Source organism: Diospyros lotus, chromosome 15 (genome assembly GCF_014633365.1).
Source record: "Diospyros lotus cultivar Yz01 chromosome 15, ASM1463336v1, whole genome shotgun sequence".
Taxonomy (NCBI): Eukaryota; Viridiplantae; Streptophyta; class Magnoliopsida; order Ericales; family Ebenaceae; genus Diospyros; species Diospyros lotus.
The window spans coordinates 2,298,925-2,320,170 of record NC_068352.1 but is presented as its reverse complement, the minus strand read 5'-3'; the positions used below and the strand labels follow the sequence as shown (position 1 = coordinate 2,320,170).

Here is a 21,246-nt window from a genome sequence, read left to right as displayed (position 1 = left end):
GCTATGAGGTGCATTCATCAGTGCTATTCTCCGTTCTTCCCCTCGCTTTCTCGCTCCAAGTTCAGGCAACAGCCCAACGCAGCGAGACTGCTCCATCCTGATACGCCTCTCGCCAGGCGAAGAACTCGTCGGAAGCCGATGGCCGTCTCCAGCACCGCACTGGTTCTCGCGGCCGCCGCCTCCCCGGCGAAGTCCGGCGACATCTCAGTCTTGCTCCAAACCAGGTCACTCGTCTTCGCCTTCGCCTTCCTTTCTTTCTTTCAGCCCCGTCCCTCCATTAAACGAAAGTATAGAAGATAGAAATAGGTAGCGTAAACGCGATAAGACTGCCACACCTCAAGATGATGCTATTCGGTTGAATTGCGGGCCGAACGGAGAAAATTTCCATTTTGCTCCTACTTTCACTATCATAATAATTTTTAATTCGGCTGATGCAATTTCTTCCTCCAAAATGATAAATTTACTCATGATTATAAATTATTATTAATTTTAGATTAAAACCATTATAAATTTAAATAAAATTATTATGAATTTATACGTGTGACTATAACTTATGAGTACTGTTTATTAAATTTGTTTGTAAATATAATATTTTTATTAGGTTTTTAATTATTATTTTTGACATTTAATAAATGATCAAAAATACTTTTAGAGTGTGAGATATATCAAAGATCGACACACTCTCCTCCCTAGTATTATTTCAATTAAAAATTTAAATTTAACAAAAATACCTTTGTATTTTTTCTCTCCCTTATTATCTTCTCTTTATTGATTTTAGCCTTCTATCAATCTTTTCCTTTAGTCTGAATTATCGTCAAATTAAAGAGAAAGAGAGGTTAACAAACTATTAATTTTTGACCATTTTTTTGGAAGGAAGAAGGAAGATTAAAGGAAATGTGTAAACATTTTTCTCATATTATCAATTTTAATAATGATAAAGAAAAAGAATAATTAGAGTTATAAAAGTAAACAAAATCATATTATTTATGAAATTTCAATAATATTTTTGTGTTTTGTCAAATTTCAAAAATGTTTGTAGCTTCCGTGAACCTATATCATTGCGAGTTTATAGTTTTTCATTGGGAGTTTATAGTTTTCTTCGACCAAAAAACCAAATTATAAAATTAATTGGGGGGTTTTCTAATTTTTCTAAGTAAAATTACAAAATAGTAAATTATCTTATTATGAAATAATAGATATAGATATAGAGAGTGAACCAAATTAAATTGTGTGTCAATAAGATCAAAATCCAAATATTTGGCATCAAAGCCATCCTAACACAAACCTACCTGTGGTTGACAGCGCGGTTCTTCTGTTCGCCTACGGGATCGCCAATTTCGTCGTGCCAGAGATCATCTCCAGGGATCTCCAGTTCGACCAAACGAGCAAAGACGACGACAGTCCCTCGGAGAACGATCGCAGCAAAGGGTCGGAATCGGAATCGGAATCGGACTCGGACTCGGACTCGAAGTAATTCAGCTGGAAGGACGAGGAAGCTTGTTTCCCTGTCTTGTTTCCATTCAAGAACAATTCCCCCCAAATAAACAAATGGATGTTCACTGAGCTTTTGATTTGAATCGATACACATTTACAAGAGAAATCGATGAGATCATGTTAAACGACTGTCCAACCGTTATCAACAGAGGAAACGGGTTTGTCAGCAGCGGACAAAGCGTCGGGCCGAGGAGGTTTTTTTGAAAATATGGAGGAAATTGATTCACGTGGTGGTGCGGTGATGGTGGTGGTGGTGGTGGTGTCTTCGTATTTCTGTTCTTTGGATGGTTTGCCTGAATTGCCAAAGATGGCGCTGAGCTTCTTGAATCGGCGTCTCGGTTCGCTGGCGGTGGGGGTTGTTTCTCCGGGTTGGTTTCCCATCTTCATAACTTCCTCTGGCTTCAGTAGCATCATCTCCACAGTTTCATAGACCTAGTAGTAGAAGCTCAAAACCAATCAGTCTCAAAGGTAAATCAAGAATTTTGGAAAACCGTCTGTTTGTTTGGGCTTTTTTCACGTGTCCAACAAAGCGACACGAAACCCCACATATGGATTCTTATCTATTATTGGTCTTAATCCCAAGTCGATGGGCTAAAGGGTACAAGTTAGATCAAATAACATTGAATTCAAAAAATTGTCTAACCAAACGTAGACAATTTATATAGTTAATATGTTGTTATAGGTGCAAAGACAAATGGCCAAATATATATTTTTACTTTTATACTTTTAATTTTTTTTCTTTTTTTTTTTTATAATCACTCAAATTTTTATTATTTCAATTACACTTTTATATTTACATTTTTGACTCAATTTAACTCATATACTTTGATATTTTTTTTATAACAATATAAATTTCTCATTATTTCAATTACATTTTAGAGTCAATTTAACCATTATATTTTAACATATAAAAAAAAAAAAGGTCAAATTGAAGTATTTCATTTTACTTTTTTTACACATTAAAGTACAGAAATTAAATTGATTCAAAAATAAAAATATAAGAGTATAATTGAAATAACGAAAAATTTGGACTATCACATTAAAAAAATATCAAAGTATAGAGATTAAATTGACTCAAAAATACAAATTTATAAATGTAATTGAAAAAACAAAAAATTTAGATGACCATATAAAATAATGCAAGTATAGGAACAAAAATATAGATTTAGTTAAGAGAAATGAACCAAATTCCAAAATGGCTTAGCTAATAAAGGAATGCTATCTTAAATCTCATACGACCAAAATTGGCGGGATAAATTGTCCCTATGAAAAGAGTACAAAAATTAGTTGAAACGCAATAAGAGCACCAACTCTGACCAAAGCTCCACAACAATCCAACCAGGCAATTACAAAATCTATGTAAATCAGTTGTATGATACTACCTGGCATATATCATCAACTTTCTGAGCCCATATGCTGCCTTGACAAGATGAAAGGATGTAATCTCTGCACTCATAGAACATCTTCGAGAAACTACTATTTGTGGAGAGTTTTTCCTCGGCAATTACAAATCCAGAACCCAGCTATAAGATAAGGAAAGTGTGACATTATTAGCATAATAATACAAAACAAAAGGAATGATCTAGAATCAGATGAATATACCATTTGAAAGGATCATGAATCAGAAGAAAAGGCCAAGCACAAAAAAAAAAGAAAAAAGAAAATAGAAAGAAAGAAAGAGAGGATCGTGAATCAAAATTGTCGTGCACAAAATTATGCTAACACATAAACGTTGACATAATAGGAGATCTAACATTGTCGTGCACAAAATCATGCACCATACTTGAACAGGACCATTATGCAGGGTGGCTGTATTACATGCAACCCACAAAAAATAAAATAAAATAATCTCCAATCTACAACAGAAGAGTCCTACAGAACAAGATTTATGATAAGAACAACAATTTGACCAAGGGAGGCATAGAGACATCATCTTGGGACAAATTAAAGTACATTTCAAAGTTGAATTTTTCTATATTCAAGTACCATGAGCAGGGAGCCATAACTTAAAACACTCACTCTCAAGTCACACTCATATAGGCACACCAAAAGTCTTGTGGTGATGCATTGATAAAGGCATTGCATGCTTTTGCTAACAGTAGATCCAAAATGGTGCCCTATTTGCAGGCATGCAATAAGAGCGGTGCCTTTACTGTTGGATGAACTGGCAGTATATCAAGTTGGGTGCATAAACCCCCATGCAAAAAGCGGGCAAATCTTCAACCTATCTTGACAGGAGAGAGAGCCTACTATGATCCTTGTTCCCTATTTCTCCTAACGAGACTGGGCCAGCAGACTTGCAAGCTTTTCAGAACACACTTAAAACTTTGGCTGTTGCAGGCTTCCTAAAATGTGCCAAAGAAACCTACAAGTGGTCCCTATCTGAATCCAGTTTCATATGGCAGATCTGCTGCTTCAGAAGGGTTTCACTTTCAGCTTCTAATTCTTCATGTTTGGATGTGGTTCTGGGATTCAAATTGTGGTCTTGTTTTAAGTACTTTTTGGTAGTGTTTCATCGGTTTTGTTGTTGGGATCATTTATTGGGCTATAATGTTCCTAATTTATTTGCATTAATTAAAAAAATAAATAAATAACTCATTGCAGAAATAGGTTTCTGTGGGAGATTCATTTGTCAATCTGCTTCTCAGGTGAACTAGTTCCCAAGGCTAAGCCACACTCACAAATAACACTGAATTGTAGGGCCATACCCATTGCACAATGCTCCTACTTTAAAGCTGGGCTACCTTCTGTGAAATGGTGGATTAACTCAAAGCCACACCACAGCTCTGGGGGTCAGATGAACACACGTTGCAACACCAACTTATGACCTCTAGTCCAACACTATAATATCTGGTGCTAAAAATTGATCCAACAACAACAACATATCCAGCCTTTATCCCACTATATGGGGTCGGCTACATGAATTCTAGACTTCCATGTATTTCTGTCTTTTGTCATATCCTCATTTAGATCCATATATTTCATATCAAATTTTAATGTCTCTCCCAAAGTCTTCTTGGGTCTACCTCTACCTCTTTTTGTGACTAATTGTTCCATTTCATCAACTCTCCTCATAGGAGCGTCTCTTAGTCTCCTTCTCACATGACCAAACCATCTTAGTCTAGTTTCTCTCATCTTCTCCTCGATTGGCACTACTTCTACCTTATTACGAATAACTTCATTTCTAATTTTATCCTTTCTTGTATGTCTGCACATCCATCTTAACATCCTCATCTCCGCTACACTCGTCTTTTGCTCATGCTGGTATTTGACTGCCTAACATTCTGAGCCATACAGCAAGACTGGTCTTATAGTTGTCCTATAAAATTTTCCTTTCAATTTTAATGGGATTTTACCATCACATAACACCCCCGATGCATTTCTCCATTTTAGCCAACCTGCCTTAATTCTATGTGCGACATCCTCGTGGATTTCTCCATCTTTTTGAATCACTGATCCCAAATATCGAAAATGGTCTTTTCTTTGTAAAATTTGGTCTTCTAATTTTATTATAACATCATCCACTCTTGCATTTTTACTAAATTTGCATTCCATATATTCTGTTTTCTTTCTACTTAATTTAAATCCCTTAGATTCTAAATTGTTTCTCCACAACTCAAGCTTAGTGTTCACTCCTTCTTTTGTTTCATCCACCAACACTATGTCGTCTGCAAATAGCATACACCATGGCACATCTGTCTGAATATCTTTAGTGAGTTCATCCATTACTAGGGCAAATAAGTATGGACTTAGTGCAGAACCTTGATGCAGTCCTATTGTAGTTGTAAATGGTTCAGTATCTCCTCTGCATGTTCTGACCCTTGTCTTTACACCATGATACATGTCCTTAAGGGCTTGTATATAGGCTATTTTGACTCCTTTCTTCTCTAAAACCCTCCATAATACTTCTCTAGGGACCCTATCATAGGCCTTTTCTAGATCTATAAACACCATATGTAGGTCTTTCTGATGATCCCGATACATTTCCATTAGACGCCTCAGTAAATATATAGCTTCCATTGTTGACCTACCAGGCATGAAACCAAACTGATTTTCTGACACCTTTGTTTCCTTTCTAAGCCTCTGCTCTATTACTCTCTCCCAGAGTTTCATGGTATGGCTCATTAACTTAATTCCTCTATAATTTTCACAGTTTTGAACATCTCCTTTGTTCTTGTATATAGGAACCAAAGTACTCTTCCTCCACTTATCTGACATCTTTTTTGATTTAAGGATGGCGTTAAATAGTTGCGTTAGCCAGGAGATGCCCTCTTCTCCCATGCATTTCCATGCTTCTACTGCTATATTATCTGGTCCCACTGCCTTATGATTTTTCATCTTGTTTAATGCTTGCCTTATTTCATTTGAACTTATGCGTCGATAGAATGTGTAGCTCACATTCCCTTCGGAGTTACTAAGATGTCCCAACCTAACTCTTGTGTCACCACCATCATTGAATAATTTTGTGAAATACTCCTTCCATCTCTCCTTAATCGCTCCCTCATTTACTAAAACATTTTGATTGTCATCTTTTATGCATTTCACTTGATTTAAATCAAGTGTTTTTCTTTCTCTTGCTTTAGCTAATTTATATATATCCCTTTCTCCATTTTTTGTATCAAGTCGTTTATATAGATTCTCATATGCTTTTGACCTTGCTTCACTAACAACTCTGCCTTTTTTGCTTCTTTATAATTTTTTTGATTTTCTTCATTGTTGCATTGATATACCGCCTTATAGCAAGTTTTCTTATTTTTAATTTTCAATTGTACCTCTTCATTCCACCACCAAGACTCCTTAAGGTTAGGGGCTCTACCATTTGTCTCTCCAAGGACTACCTTTGCCGTGCTTCTCAGAGCATTAGCCATTTCTTTCCACATTTGGTTTGTCTGTCTTTCTCCATTCCATTCCCTTCTACCCCTTAATTTTTCTTTAAAGATTAGTTGTTTCTCCCCTTTTAAATTCCACCACCTGATTCTTGGATTTTGTTTTATGTGATTTTTTCTCTTCCAATTTCTTACTTGGACGTCAAGTACTAGAAGTCTATGTTGAGTAGTCAAACATTCTCCCGGTATCACCTTACAATTCCTACAACATAACCGATCCTCTTGTCTCATGAGGAAGTAATCTATTTGGGTGCTTAAGGTGATATTTTTATATGTGATTAAGTGTTCGTCCCGTTTTTTGAACCTAGTATTGGTTATAATGAGCCCATATGCCATAGTAAAATCTAGGATAGATTTACCCTCATTATTAATTTTCCCGAATCCATACCCTCCGTGTACCTCTCTATATCCGTTTCCGTCTCTACCCACGTGCCCATTTAAGTCACCTCCTATAATCACTTTCTCTCCTCTTGGTATCATTTGTATGAGTCCCTCTAGGTCCTCCCAGAATTTTGCTTTTACATCATCACCTAACCCCGCTTGTGGTGCATATGTACTAAAGATATTCATAGTCATTCTTCCTAGACTAATATTCACCATAATAATCCTATCCCCTATTCTCTTTACATCCACTACCTCATCTATTAAGCTTTTATCCATAATAATCCCCACTCCATTTTTCGCTCGATCAGTTCTTGTGTACCATATTTTATATCCAGCTTCTGATAAAGTTTTTGTTTTTTTCCCTACCCATCTCGTCTCTTGAAGGCACATAATATTAATTTTTCTCCTAATCATCACATCCACCACTTCCATAGCTTTGCCTGTTAATGTTCCTATGTTCCATGACCCAATCCTTAATCTATGATTTTGTTTTTGGCCTTGACTTTGGATTTGATTTTGTTTTTGGCCTTGACTTTGAATTTGATTTTGTTTTTTATTTTGATTTTGGTTTTGGTTTTGATTTTGATTTTGATTTTGGTTTTGATTTTGATTTTGATTTTGGACTAACTTCTTTACCCACATCCGTCCAAGCAAATGTGGGAACTGGTATTAAAGTGCACGTGCTGCTTGTATTGCATATGAAGGGAACTGGTATAGAACATATCACATCAAGGACACGATGCAAGTGTACATGTAGATTAAATGTTCATGACCAACATAGCATCAGAAACTGAAATGTACTTAAATAGAAGAAGAAGAAGAAGAAGAAGAAGAAGAGAGGAAAAACGTAATCATGCATGCTGAAGTTCTAGTTATGACTTACAAGAGAGAGAAACAATTGCCCAAGAAGCTCAGAAGGTGGAATCTCCTCCAAATCATTCAGAATGTCTTCCCTGCAAATTAGAGCATTATTAATCCTTCTCAACATAATTGAGATCCAAATTTTAGGGGTAAGTTTGGTTTAAAGAAGAAAATTCTTAGTGCACGAAGCTCCCCGCTTTGCAAGGGTGCGGAGAGGTTCACCTCTGTGCACAGCCATAACCTTTCTTTGCAAAGAGACTATTTTCACAACTCTTAACCCGTGAGTTCCAATCAAAAAGGAGCAACATTACATTGCTATGCTCACCCTCAAGGGTAGGCTTGGTTTTCTCTTTAAAAATGGGCAATTTTACATTTATTTTGACCAGAATTTAGTTGTTTTGGGTCGTGGAAAGAAACAATCAGAAAGGTAAACATGATTACTATTTTTTGAAAAAAAAAAATGTCATTCTTTTAAAACAAAGGACTCCTATCAGTCATAACACTTGAATTTACTATTTTATAGTTTAGCAGATCACAAAGTAGTTAATACCAACTGAATGATTTCATTCGATCAACCCAAGGGCCTGATATAATGCCAAACTCAAATCCACCAACTCACACTGCTAAGTCTTCGTCAAAGAGGGGTGCCTGTTTAACAGCTGGTATTGGCTTTGCTGTGTCCCACAGTTCACGCCACAAATTGCCTAGACATTATAGAGCAACCATTTTAGAATAGGAAGTATACAGTGTGATAATATATAAATCTTAGTGGTGTAATTATAAAATTTGTTTCAATTTGCTAACTCGATATACTTACTGAAAATTTTGGTCTTTATTTCAATATTAAAATGCGCACCATATGAAAAGTAAGTTTTCATCTTTAAAACTCACAACTCCCCACCTAGAGAAGGAAAGGACTAATAACAAGTTCAGAACATATCTTCACTTATACAATATAGTTGCAGACAAGCTATACTTTTACCTCCATACCTAATAGCAAGATATAAAGGTTTTTCTTGATTTCAGTTTACCTGGATCTCATTTTTTAAATCCATGATCCATTGGAAATACTTTCAGGGAAAAAAAAAAGAATCTATTAGAAAAGAAAAGCATGCATATTAATGGAAAAAATTGAAAACCATGGCCAAGTTCAGCAATCTACCAAGTCAATTTGTTTTCCTTTTAATGCAATAGCTTATTTAGGCTTCTTTGATCCATGAACTTACATCTTGCAAAGTTCATTTTCCTATGCTTGAGTATGCAAAAGCAGGTTACAATACCTTGGTTGATTTGCAGAGTGGTCCAACAAAGAGTTTTGGTCCACAATGACAATACAAAGCCATGATAGTCAACTAAGCATGGAGCGATTACCCCATCCACTTGTTTAAGTATCACATCAAAACGAGCAGATACTGATTCGCTCCAGTGAAATTGAAATGAATGTTGAGAGTTCAAACTCAGAACTCAGATGATTTCTATTGTCATACTCAATCATCACAGAGTATTACCTCAGCAAAAACCATTCTATTAATATTACAGAGACATTAAAGGCATGTTTAATGCAACAACCAGCAGCCCAGCATATTTGCCAAACACCTACAATAAGTGATGCCAGCATGACGACCCACCCCAAATGCTAGCATTCACGGCTAAGCAGTCGTCAAAGATAAAGACCTCATACAATTTATTAAAATATAGGAACCAATGTTACTAAGTTGCCAAATATACATTTCAGAGTAACACAATATGCCATTGAAAAAGTTTATAATGACTTCAGTAAGAATTTATTCAAATTATTTGTCTAAAAAAAGCGAGAAAAGGAAAATGAAAAACAGTAATTTAAGAGAATACTTACAAAATCAAGAATGAAGTGCAATGAAAAATAATCAAGTTGAACTGCATAATAAATATGTTCTTTGATAGATGATCATCATCAATTGCACCTTATCCTAACCAAGTTAGAGTCGGTGGCATTCATAATGTCAATTAACTTATAAAAATCACATTGACAATACAAAAACATGCAAAATAACAATGTGGCAAAATTTTACACTAGATGTCTTTCCTAGTGCAACCCTCTAGCAAGGGAATAATAAAATAAAGTTCCAACACCATCTTCACATGGAAAAGTTTCATGAGATGGTGGTGAATGAAGAAAATTGATATGGTTGTGTTCCATCACACATTTGATATTGCAAAACCAACCTGTGACGAGAATCTATCTAGGACCAAGACATTTAGGAAGTCATCCTAACAAGAGTTTCCACTGATTACAGAGGAAACTCATCTATAGCCACACATGAAATATCCATAATCTATCACAAGAACCAATACCATCATCAGAAAAAAATTATGTTTACGTACATACAGATTGGTATATGTACATCTATATACATACATTTATAGAGTGAGTACTTTCTTGCAGAAAAAAGACAAGAGAACATCCCCAATGCACAAGGCTCACCACTTAGCAGGGTCAAGCTAGAGTCATTTTTATACACAACATTACCCTTGCTTATTGCAAAGAGGTTGTTTCCAAATGATAAGTGTACATGGCTATATTGGGTAAAGGCAAAGCTGATGATAGGAGGTCTACATGAAGACAGCGTGGCTGTTTTATTACCGCACTCCAGTACTAAGTAAAATTTGATGTCGAAGCTCTTCATGAAATACGCTACTAATTTGTGACTCAATTAGTTAATCTTATAAAATTGCCAAGGCAAAATATTTTGAAACTATCAAACCCCTGTTGGAAAAAAACCAGGAGGCAAGCAATAACATACATGACTCGGAGAAACATAACTGGAAAAACCTAGATAAGATGCTATATAGATCCACTCCTTGGAATTCAAACAAAATTTGTTCTCTGATCATAGTATCCTTCTAAGTATCAGAATACACTCTTCTCTATGACAAGTTCATTTATCTAGTGGATGATAAAATAAGAGTATTAACCTTCTTTTTGCATTCTATTACTTAGTTGACCTCTTGCACATGATGAATCACCATCTCTGAATGCATTTTCAGATGTACCACTCGGCTCCATTTCTGTCCAATCAGGCGGGGAATGCCATCTTACAAAATCTTCCAAAATGCAACCTGGGTTTGCAGCCTAACATAAGATAGAAAGCAAGTTAAGTTCAGTAAAATAATACAACTATAGTGAGAGAACCAGCCAACAGGGCACGCAGACACTACATTATCCATGAAAAAATTAACAGTTATTTCATTATTAGTATCACCTTAAAAGCCTGCATGTCTGAGAGTAGTTGTGAACACCCGGCACCAACACTGAACATAGGAAAGCAGCAAGTTGTCAAAGAAAGTCTCAAGAAGAAAGGTGATATGACTTGATAAAAGTAATGGTAACCCAAAAAATTATGAGTAATTAGCAATCAAATTTGATAATATGGTGATTTTCCTACACTCTTACTTTACCAAAATGGCAAACCATCAAACAGTAATCCATTTGTTAGTCAATACCAACTCGGAATTTTGGCTTGCTTAAGAAGTTCAGACCCCAATTTAAGTTTAATATGATGAGATGCGGGATTTCATAACTCTAAAATTCCAGTTCCCTCATCTATTGATTAGGGTGTCATCTGCATGGAGTTTCAATTATCAAGGATAAAACCTAGAACTAGCTCAAACTTTAAGGAACATCATACTGTCACCAAACAAGTCCTATATTTTTCTGTTCCATGTTTTGGTTCTTTTGATTATCAGTCAGGTAACTGTAAGCTCAAAATGGAAGCCGCTTTTCAAAGAGACTTTCTAGTACCAAGTGGACCACCCAGGAAAAGGAGCCGCAAGGGATTGGGAAGGTCAAATTAATAACCTTGATGTCCAATATTGTTAAGAAGGATTGTCAGGCTAAAGAAAAAAGTTGGTTCAGAAAAATAGCCCAGATAAAATTGCCTTTCCTTGATACACTGACCTCCCTGTTCGTAGCACAAGCTCCTCTGTTTCTCTCATAAGATCTTCCGTAAGCAAAGGTTCTTCCTACATAGATATGTACATATAGATCTGAACAAGAGGAAGAAGTGCAAAATGTAATCTGTACAACTTGATGGATTAGTCAAACCTGCACAACAGGGGTATAAATGGGTTCACCAGTTTCCAACATTGTTAAATTGTCAGATTTCTTATCAGCTCCCAGTCGGAGGACAAGTTCCTCAGTGCTAATTCTAGCATACAAACCAGAGGTGATCAAACCAGTGCCTTCCACAGCAGCTGATTGTTCAACGTTTGAATTAGCTAGCTTAATTAGAGATTCTAATGAATCAGCAGCGTTGGATCGGCGCCTTTTTCTGGAAATGCAACAATTGATAACCTGTAACTTCTGATACAGAAGACATAAGTTCAAATCTGGTATTTCATCAGTTGGGATGCCAGGAACATATTGCCCTTCAGACCAGAGTCTTCTCAGCTGCAAGTCAAAGGATTCAGAAAAACCCATCAGCTAAAGAATGATGTAGTAGCATTAATTGGTCTCATCTTGAAATATCAAAGTGATAAAATTCAGTGTAACAACATATTTCATATAGAAGAACTACTTGAAAGAGGATATACCCATTGTTTTAGACCGGACTGGCAGGTCCAACTAGTTGAATCAGTATCCGGTCCGGTTCAAGGTGGAACCAGCCAAGGTATTTTTTCTGGTTTTTTTTTTATTTTAAATGTTGAAAAATATAATGATAATTTGACATATTTGGAAAGAGTTGATGTCCACTATCTATTTACCATCTATCATTTTGTTAGAATATGGATAATTTTTTATAATTTTTGATTTGTAATTTTAGTATAAGCTTTTTTTTTTTCTAATTTTAGACAGACAGCTACTTAATACAATTTGAAGAACAATGATAGGGATGCTTAAATTGTCGGCGGAATGTAGGCTGACTGGTCATTTTGATCAGTTGGCCCTTGCACTCGGCCAACAGTTTCAGCACTTATATAACTATTCTACTTTAAAACCTATTAAGTATTATATAATGGATTTTAGTTTTAAATTTTAATATCATAATTTTAATTAATATATATTATTTAATAAAAATACATCTCGATTGGACCCAGTTCAACCCAAGTCTGACCGTTGTACCCTGAACCTCTCCCTTTTCTAATTCAATACCTTGGTCTAGCTTTCTAAACATTAGATATACCACTTCTTAGGGGAAAATTAAATCCAATCAAAGAGGATATACCTTTTCACAAGAGAAAATCTAATCCAATCAAAATAGTAAAGAGATTGTTAAAGATATGCCATGATAATAAAGGCATACTATATCTTAAGTAACATGTAATTCAGACATTCCCATTCACAAAATTAAATGAATGGCATAAAAGGTCAAACTGAGAGTTGTATGCCACAATGATAGGAATGTGATTACCTCAAGAAAGATCAGATGAATTTTCTATCCAACTCTCTAGCAGAAGACTAGGATCATTACAGATCAAAACATGTAATTGACACTCTGCAGTCTACCTATTTGCAGAAAGGTCCTTCAAGTACGAGGGGACTCCTTTGTATCCTTATAAAAAGGGGAACAGAGGAAAACAAAAGACTAAGGAAAGAACAACTGAAGAGTATGTCCTCTTAGAGACTACCTAGATTTTTCTTATGCACAAATATATAATATTCAAGAAAATCGCTAAAGGAACACCTATGGAAGCAATCAATGCCTGTGGAGTATAAGTAAAGCTATGAACCTTCGTTGAAAATAAACAGAAAGTAAGGACCAAAAAGCTCACCAGGTTTTAGTCCTTGGAAATAAATGAAATAAACCCCACTTGGCCTTAAAACCTTTAAAATTCTTCCTCAATTCATATGTTAAAATGTATTGGATACTAACCTTACATATCCTCACTCTAATACTTAAACTGTATAAAAGTTTTATACCCATGAAACAAACAAGATCATCAGACATTCAAACCCACTACATTTATTCATGCTTTAATATTTTGATTTCTTAATTCTGTCTGGTGCACAAGAAATTTTTTTTATTTTTTCTTGTTAACTTTTATTGATTGGTTGGTGCCAGCAGCAAGAGGGGGAGTGAGAGCTTGGCATATCACACCACTAATATGGAGCCACAAAAGGTGATGGGGTGGAAAGAGACTAAACTAGTCCGGAGGAGGTCAGACAGAGAATTCTGTAGAGTGATAAGAAGTTGATAATGGAATAGAGGTCTGGGCAACTCATGAAATATGGGATGACATTAGGGGAAGGTTCCAGAGCAACACATTGCAAAGTTGGTGGTCCACACATGGGTGGACTTTCATATCCTTAGTCTTCTCTCAAACTTGTCAAGAGGGAAAATCCCCAATACCTATGACAAAGCTCCATCTCTTGCCACCACCCCCAGTAGCCCCAGAGGATAGGGAAAACTTTAGAATGCCACCCAAGGATTCTAAGGGCTAGAGTCACTCGAATTGCTCTCTCACTCGACCAAGGAACGGACTCCTTTGATTGAGAGGACTCCTTTGAATATGCAATCAAATCAGATCAAAGACGACGAATGGCCAAGAAATAGGGTTTAAATACACTTATATATACAAGGCATGCGCCTAGGCAGTGGCTCAAGCATGGCACTGTGCCTCAATGGTGATCATGACTAGGCATGCCCGACAACTATGAATACATGAATCGCACTTTCTTCTGTGCATAGATAACAGTACCACAGTACTATAAGTTTGATTGACAAACCAAAAAGTAACGTGATGAGAAAATAAAAAATAAAGCTGGTTCTTCTACCTTTCAATATATCATTCTTCATGAGGGTGAGCAAGAAAGACATGAGAGGTAAAGTTTTAACAGCTCACCAAAATGGGCAAAGCTCTTTCAAGGAATAGTCACTATTGCTTTGTGGACCAAGAGGGATCTCAAATGAAAATTCTAGTACAAAAGTTTCCCAGCTAAGTTCACATAAACTGACTATTCATTTTTTTCTCTCTTTTTTTTCTCAGTGATACACGCATGCTAATATATAGCATAACTGCATGATTCAAACATCATAACATCATTTTGTCACTGCTTTGATATGTCCTAATATTGGCATATTTTGGCGTATGTTTTTAGATTTACCCCTATAGCTATTATATTTACAAATGAATATGCATATTAGTGGAAACAGCCACTATGTAAAGCAAGGGTAAGATTGCACATAAAAACAAGCCTCTCCCAATCCTTATGAAGTGGGGAGTTTAAGACTTTCTCTTCTAAAATTGTTGGTCTATTGAGTAATTCTTGAGTTTCTCATAATAAAAGATTTAGAATTTTAGCAATAACAAGAAAATTATCAGATGCCAAAAAGCTCAAATGTATCACAAGCATAGCTATATGGGGGGGGGGGGGGGGGGGGGGGGGGGGTGTGTAACATATCTTCCATGCACTAAAACAGACAATTTAATTAATCTATGCAGTAAAGACCTTATTCTAATCTAGAAGTCATAAAATAAATGCTTGGTGCATGTTCATAGAACCGAAAAATGCCAAAATAGAACCACAACATGCTTAGACCAATGCACTTGCTATTATGAAACCTGTTCCTTGTATTATTTTTTAGCTGGTAGCGGCTGGTACAAAGTGGCATCAATAACCATGCCTATATCAGTTTTCCCATTCATACTGAGTTTGATAATATGTATCACAAATAGTAAAGTTAGGTTAGCAGGAAAAGAAAAAACAAATAATACACTTACTTCAGCAACAACCTTGCACCAAAACAATGACATCTTACGTAGGGTCTTCAGGCTTCCAATGACTTCAGAAAGTTCAACAACAAAACTTGCTGGAGGTGCACCATGGATGTCCTTTGGCAAAGATGTCATACTCGGTAGTGTATCGAAACCGAATTGAGTCTTCCTCCCAGGAAACTGTCTTTCTGTTAATATCTTACAGATATTAAAGGGTAAGTTAAAGGTCACATGAAGTAATCAAACAAATAATGATGTGATAATTATTAAGTGGAGAAATGCATATACAATGTCATCACATTACACATATACCTGCATCAAGCAGTGAATTTAACAAAGAAAGAACTTTTGCATCCCCACCAAACTCAGCTGTGAACTTGTCTTCTTTATCACGTAGCATTAATGACTTTACAGCAGATAAAGCCCTCTCCCTCACAGGTGAAGAATCTCTGGATGATGCAAGAAGATCTTTCATTGACTTGTACTTCTTTCCTGCCCTGAACATTATCTCAACAAAAAGAAAGTAAAGAATGAAAGAAAATGAGAAGGAAAAGAAGTTCTTAAACACAATATATTGGACAAGAATCAGAAACAGATTTCAAAGTAAAAAATTAGTATTTCAAAACTCCCTTGTTTTATGATATTATCGGAATAGGAAAAGCCTCATTTTGATTCATGCATTTGAAAATACAAGAGAAAGAAAGTTGTATATATCATGATAGAGAGGCATCATATGTAAATGATGAACAAAAGAATAAAAACTAAACAAAAGAACAGTGAAATGTCAACCAAAAAGGAGTAACCAAACAACACTTACTCAAAGGCTATAACCAATTGCTTCAGGACAGATGCTGGAGGGATAATACTGGTGTTGGTCATACGTTCAGGTGACGAGCCTGTTTCTGAACCCTAAAAACATTATTTCACTTGTGAAAAATTAAAATCTAGACATAATAGATCATTTTCAGTAAGAATATGAAAACGATGACAGCAAGCATTTTCATTAATTCAGAAATCATGAACATTCAAACTTGTGGAAGACACCCACACTATATTCAAAATCCACCTAAAGCAGATCAGAACCAACTTAATTATATTGTATAAAAAATCAAATCCTAGATGTTTAATGTTTATGCCACCTCCTCTTCTTGGTGGATACCACATTTGGTACACAAGTTAAATTACCAAAGCGGTTCTGTTCTACACGAATTTCATATCCAAAAGCAGAAAATGAAACAGATTCTAGTGCTAAAAAGTTTGAAACAGTACTTAAACCATTGCATAAGCAGAAAATAAATAGTCTTTCACGGTCCCTACTGTCCTGCCAAAAACGTCCATCTTCAAAATGAATGTTAGTAGAACAACTTTTAACATCAAAGAAACAACATCAGACCTGACCATTTGGACAGGTCAAATAATTCTTCCCACATCTCTGAAGATAGATCATTATTCACACTATAAGCTATTCTCTAAGCATATCTTCCTAGGTCTTTGTTATGTCAGTCCATTAGTACATTTGATTTGTCATAATCATTGATCCTTAACTAGAATAAACCCAAATCGGTTTAATTATTTCCTGAATCAAATCTTGCCAGAAGTTCATTATATCAGTCACCTAAGGTTAAAAGCCAAAGAACAAGGGACGAATTATCATGAATATTACTATAAATCATTACAAAACGTTTATACAAAATTGTAGGCACATAAAGAAGTAACTAATACCATGTTGGTTCGGCATGTTTCTCCATTGCACCTCATCATCATCATCATTATGACAAGCCTTAATCCTACTAGGAGGGGTCAACTACATGAATTGTAGCTCTCTGATCATCTCTATCTATGGACATATCTTTTGTAAAGCCGTTACATGTAATGTCATATCTAATGTTGGAAATATCACAAAGATATTGTGGAAATAAAATAACAGTTTACTCAAAGGAGAACTCCAGTAACAGCTGGATTGTTCTCCTAATCTTATGGCTTGAAAAATAGGAGAAGAAAGGATAAAGTGATAAGGTGATTTGGAGATTTGGAGATTGGAAAATTCCAAGAATAAAGGCAGCAAATAAAGCAGCAAAATAATTCAAGATATCTTAGCAGTTTTTTAAATTCTTGTTGTTGTATTTTATCTTCAAAACATATTCAATCAAATATATTCCTAGAATATAGAAGATAAACTTCTTGTTGTGTATAAATACCCTATGCTACTCGAGAATCGATCAAGCATCTACAATTTTCTCAACTTGTTTCATTTTTCTCTACATCTAATATTTCCAACCAAGTTTTCTTTAGCTTCCTTTATCTCTTCCCCCACATCTTCCATTTTATTCATCCCACAGGTGAGTCTATTTGCCTCACATGTCTAAACCATCTTCTCTTCAGTAGCCACAACTCTAACTTTATTAACAATAATCTCATTTCTAATTTTTCTTTGCCTTTATGATTACACATCTATTGTAACATTTTCACCTTAGAAGACTCAATATTTTGTACATGTTGGTACATAACTAACAAATATTCCATGCCATACAACAAAGACGGTCTTATACCAATCTAATAAACTTCTCTTTTAACTTTAAAGATGATTTTATGATCATATAAAATGTTGGACGCACTTCTTTGCTTTAATCATTTTGCTTTAATTCTATGGGTAACATCTTTAAATGATTTCTCCCTTTTCTTTAATAATCAATAAGAAATATATAAAGTAATTTTTTTTAGCAATAATTTGACTTTTAGGTTGTACTACGACATCATTCACACATGTATTTTTACCAAACTTACATTCTATATACCCAGTTTTTAACCTACTCAACTTGAAGCCTTTCAATTCAAAAATTTGCATCAATAATTCTAACCTAGTATTCCAGCCTTTTTTATCTCATTCACTAATGGTCCATTTGGTATCCAGATTAAATAGTGATAGGATAAAGTTAAGCATGACATAACATAGCGATGGGACTAAATAATCTTATTCTATGTTTGGTACCCCAAGTTTTAAGGAGGTATAAACTTAAATTAATCCTATCCCATGTTTGGTATAGTAAATCTTGAATAAGTTATAGCTTGACATTAATGAAGAGAGAGATGGGGAGAGAGAGAGACGAGGGGCAAAATTGTTCACTCCACACAAAAATTCAATCCCATAGAAGTAGGATGATATAATACCTAGGAGGGACCTGATATAAATGTATCCCGCCTCTGTGGGATAAATTAAGGCTTGGCTTAAGTTATCCCATCTCATTTTAGATGCCAAACATGGTTATACCCTGTCAGATGGTATTACTACTCTATTATCCACAGACCCATAGGCCATATGACAATACCATTTGCAAATAACATACACTAAGGCACCTCTTCTTAGATGTATTTTGTAAGTTCATCCATCAAAAGAGAAAAATGGTAAAATATAAATGTAGATACAATGTAATTTCAATTACATTGTAATTGGAAGACATTTAGTATAATTTCCATAAGTCTCAACACAAGTTTGTGCTTACAATACATATATTAATAATTGTATATAAGTAATCCAAGCTCCTTTCTTTTCTAAAACCCTTTATAAAATGTTATTAGATACTCTATCTTCTGCCTTTTCCAAGTTTATAAACACCATATGCAAATCCTTTTGTTTCTCTTTGGACCTTTCCATTAGACACATCAGTGAGTAAACAACTTTTGTTGTTGACCTACAAGGCATGTAACCAATTGGTTCTTAGAGAATTTAGTATTTTCTTCTTGAAATAGTTAACTCATTACCCTAAGCCCATTGTAGTTTTAACAACATTTCCTTTATTCTCATAAGTGAACTCCACTCTTTCTCCACTAGGTGGAGTTGACTACATAAATTTTATACCTCCAACCATCTCTATCGATAATTATATCCTCTATAAGGCCATTATATTTTATGTCAAGCTTGCCTTTCATCAAGTTTTATCTCGTTTTTCACTCCCTCTTTTGCTACAAACTTCTCCATTTTATCCATTTTGCCTCATAGGTGCATCCGTCAGTCTTTGTCTCACACATTCAAACCATCTTAATCATGTCTCATACATCTTATTTTCAATAGGTGCTAGTCTAACCTCATCAAGTATAACTATGCTTCTTATTTTGTCTTTTTTTAATATGCTAGTACATCCACCATAACATCCTCATCTCAATACACTCATATTTTGCACATGCCCATCCTACCTGCCCAATATTTTCGACTATGTCGGTTATTAACTGCCCATTGGAACATAAATATCACTCATAGTACTATACCAAATAAACCATTTAGTACAAGACAATCCCTTCCACATGCAAGTAAAGAAGGCAAGAATACTATCACACATTTGTTCCATAAATCAATTCTATGAAGTCCTTCTGAAGTGTAAAACAAATGCAGATGGTGGATGTTAATTAAAAGTCAGAATCATTCCAATGTGCAAAGTCCCCAAGTACACCTGAGGCATTGGGCACTGTTACAAGCTAAAAGTTACTCATGTCCATACTCTCAAAAAAGGGGGAGGGGGATATCAACAACTCATCTCACCTTTGATTCAAAAGCATCTCTTGTGCTCAAGACAAACACTTTTTCATCAAAAAGTTCCATGGTTGAATGTTGAGCTGTCTCAAAATCTTCAACTCCTTTTCTCCCTATTCTGAAGTTCTTAAATCTCTCTTGCCAATCCTGCTTTGTCTTCAATGGAGCTGGTTTTCTTGTCAAGTATTTTATTTCTTGGCGACTCTGCACCATAATAGTTTGAAGAAGTATACAATGAACCAAATGGAAGAAAAAGGGGAAAAAAGCTACTAATTGACAGTAAGCAAATAATAGAAGAAGGGAATTTAATAGAAATAAATAAATACATCCACGACTCAACATCGACATGATTGCATTCTTCAAATTACAAAATTTTATGACCCTTTTTTTTTCTTTTTACAACAAATTCTGTGACCTTAGACCAGAAACGTATTGGAAGCTTTCCACTATTTTCGTTTGGCCCATGAAAAATAACATAAAGCATATTTTCTATCTTTTGAATGTGGAAAAAACAAAATTGAAAACGTTTAATATCTTTTCCTTTTCCAGACCTCGGGAAGCAAAATCTGCAAATAATCAGACAACGGCAACTGCTTGTCATTCTTGCGTTGATCCAAGCATTTCTACCGAACGTGGAAAGCCAAAAGAAGATTAGAAAAATTGAAGTCCCTAATCCATTCATCAACTCCACTAGGGCGGTTTTCTTGGTAATCTAACAAAATTATTTGAATTGAATCCAGTACATCATCAAATCCTAATTCAATTTCTTTCCTTTGGCTTTCCATCATCAAAACAAACAACCACGCCTCTAAAAAGCAATCAACATGACAGTTAATCATCCTACATTTTCTACTGAACAAAGATCACAGTCTGAATCAACAACAAATTTAACCAGAAAATAAAATTAAGACGAAATATTTACCTTTGAGTCGCCGGCGTTGTTTATAGAATCAGAATCTGAGGATTCAACAGATTTTCTGTCACAATCTTCTCCGATTGAATCGACTGTGACGTCTGCTTTCACGTGGATAATTATGACTCGAAAAATCAAGAAAGATGCCAAAAAATATCCAAATTCTAAAGATAGTAAACAAGAGAAGTGTGCGATTGGGATAAAAATCGATAACAGAAATAATATTCACGGTGAACCTACCTCGGTCAGTTAATGAATTATCCGATTTTCTGATGTCCGTGAAGACTCTCTCGGCTTTAGCGGCCGCAGAATGAAAGGCGGTCCTGGCTTTGGAAACAATGGACGACGCCTCCATATCCAGCGCCAGGGGTGCGCACGCTAAGTGAAACCAAGTGGCGATTTCAGAGACCAAAGTGAGGGCATGCTGGCAGGGACGACTGGCGAGAGAAAGAAGGGGAGGCTGGAGGCAACAGAGCTGAGCAAATGTT

General features: G+C 35.4%; 2 protein-coding genes across 2 annotated transcripts; one reads left to right on the top strand and one right to left on the bottom strand.

Annotated features, from left to right (window-relative positions):
* The first annotated feature begins 3 nt into the window (after positions 1-3).
* Positions 4-1,600, top strand: LOC127792416 (uncharacterized). Its single transcript, XM_052322898.1, has 2 exons — positions 4-224; positions 1,303-1,600. Exons 1-2 carry the CDS (start codon positions 4-6, stop codon positions 1,472-1,474), a joined length of 393 nt encoding a protein of 130 aa, XP_052178858.1. The 3' UTR covers positions 1,475-1,600.
* On the bottom strand, positions 1,556-21,246 carry LOC127792412 (uncharacterized). Its single transcript, XM_052322890.1, has 14 exons — positions 20,999-21,246; positions 20,768-20,859; positions 19,855-20,049; positions 16,138-16,229; positions 15,633-15,817; positions 15,327-15,508; positions 11,710-12,054; positions 11,563-11,627; positions 10,868-10,916; positions 10,581-10,737; positions 8,245-8,329; positions 7,648-7,717; positions 2,877-3,017; positions 1,556-1,926 (listed from the first exon to the last, which is right to left on the bottom strand). The coding sequence occupies exons 1-14, from the start codon at positions 21,111-21,113 to the stop codon at positions 1,615-1,617; spliced, it is 2,085 nt and encodes a 694-aa protein (XP_052178850.1). The 5' UTR covers positions 21,114-21,246; the 3' UTR covers positions 1,556-1,614.

Bases quoted from the DNA above. Each gene is read 5' to 3' on its own strand.
- LOC127792412 (XM_052322890.1), bottom strand. From the start codon at position 21,113: ATGGAGGCGTCGTCCATTGTTTCCAAAGCCAGGACCGCCTTTCATTCT. The intron at 20,860-20,998 runs GTAGGTTCACCG...ACGTGAAAGCAG, and splicing joins TAATTCATTAACTGACCGAG to ACGTCACAGTCGATTCAATC. The intron at 3,018-7,647 runs GTAAGTCATAAC...CTTATCTTATAG, and splicing joins GGCAATTGTTTCTCTCTCTT to CTGGGTTCTGGATTTGTAAT.
- LOC127792416 (XM_052322898.1), top strand. From the start codon at position 4: ATGAGGTGCATTCATCAGTGCTATTCTCCGTTCTTCCCCTCGCTTTCT. The intron at 225-1,302 runs GTCACTCGTCTT...TGTGGTTGACAG, and splicing joins TCAGTCTTGCTCCAAACCAG to CGCGGTTCTTCTGTTCGCCT.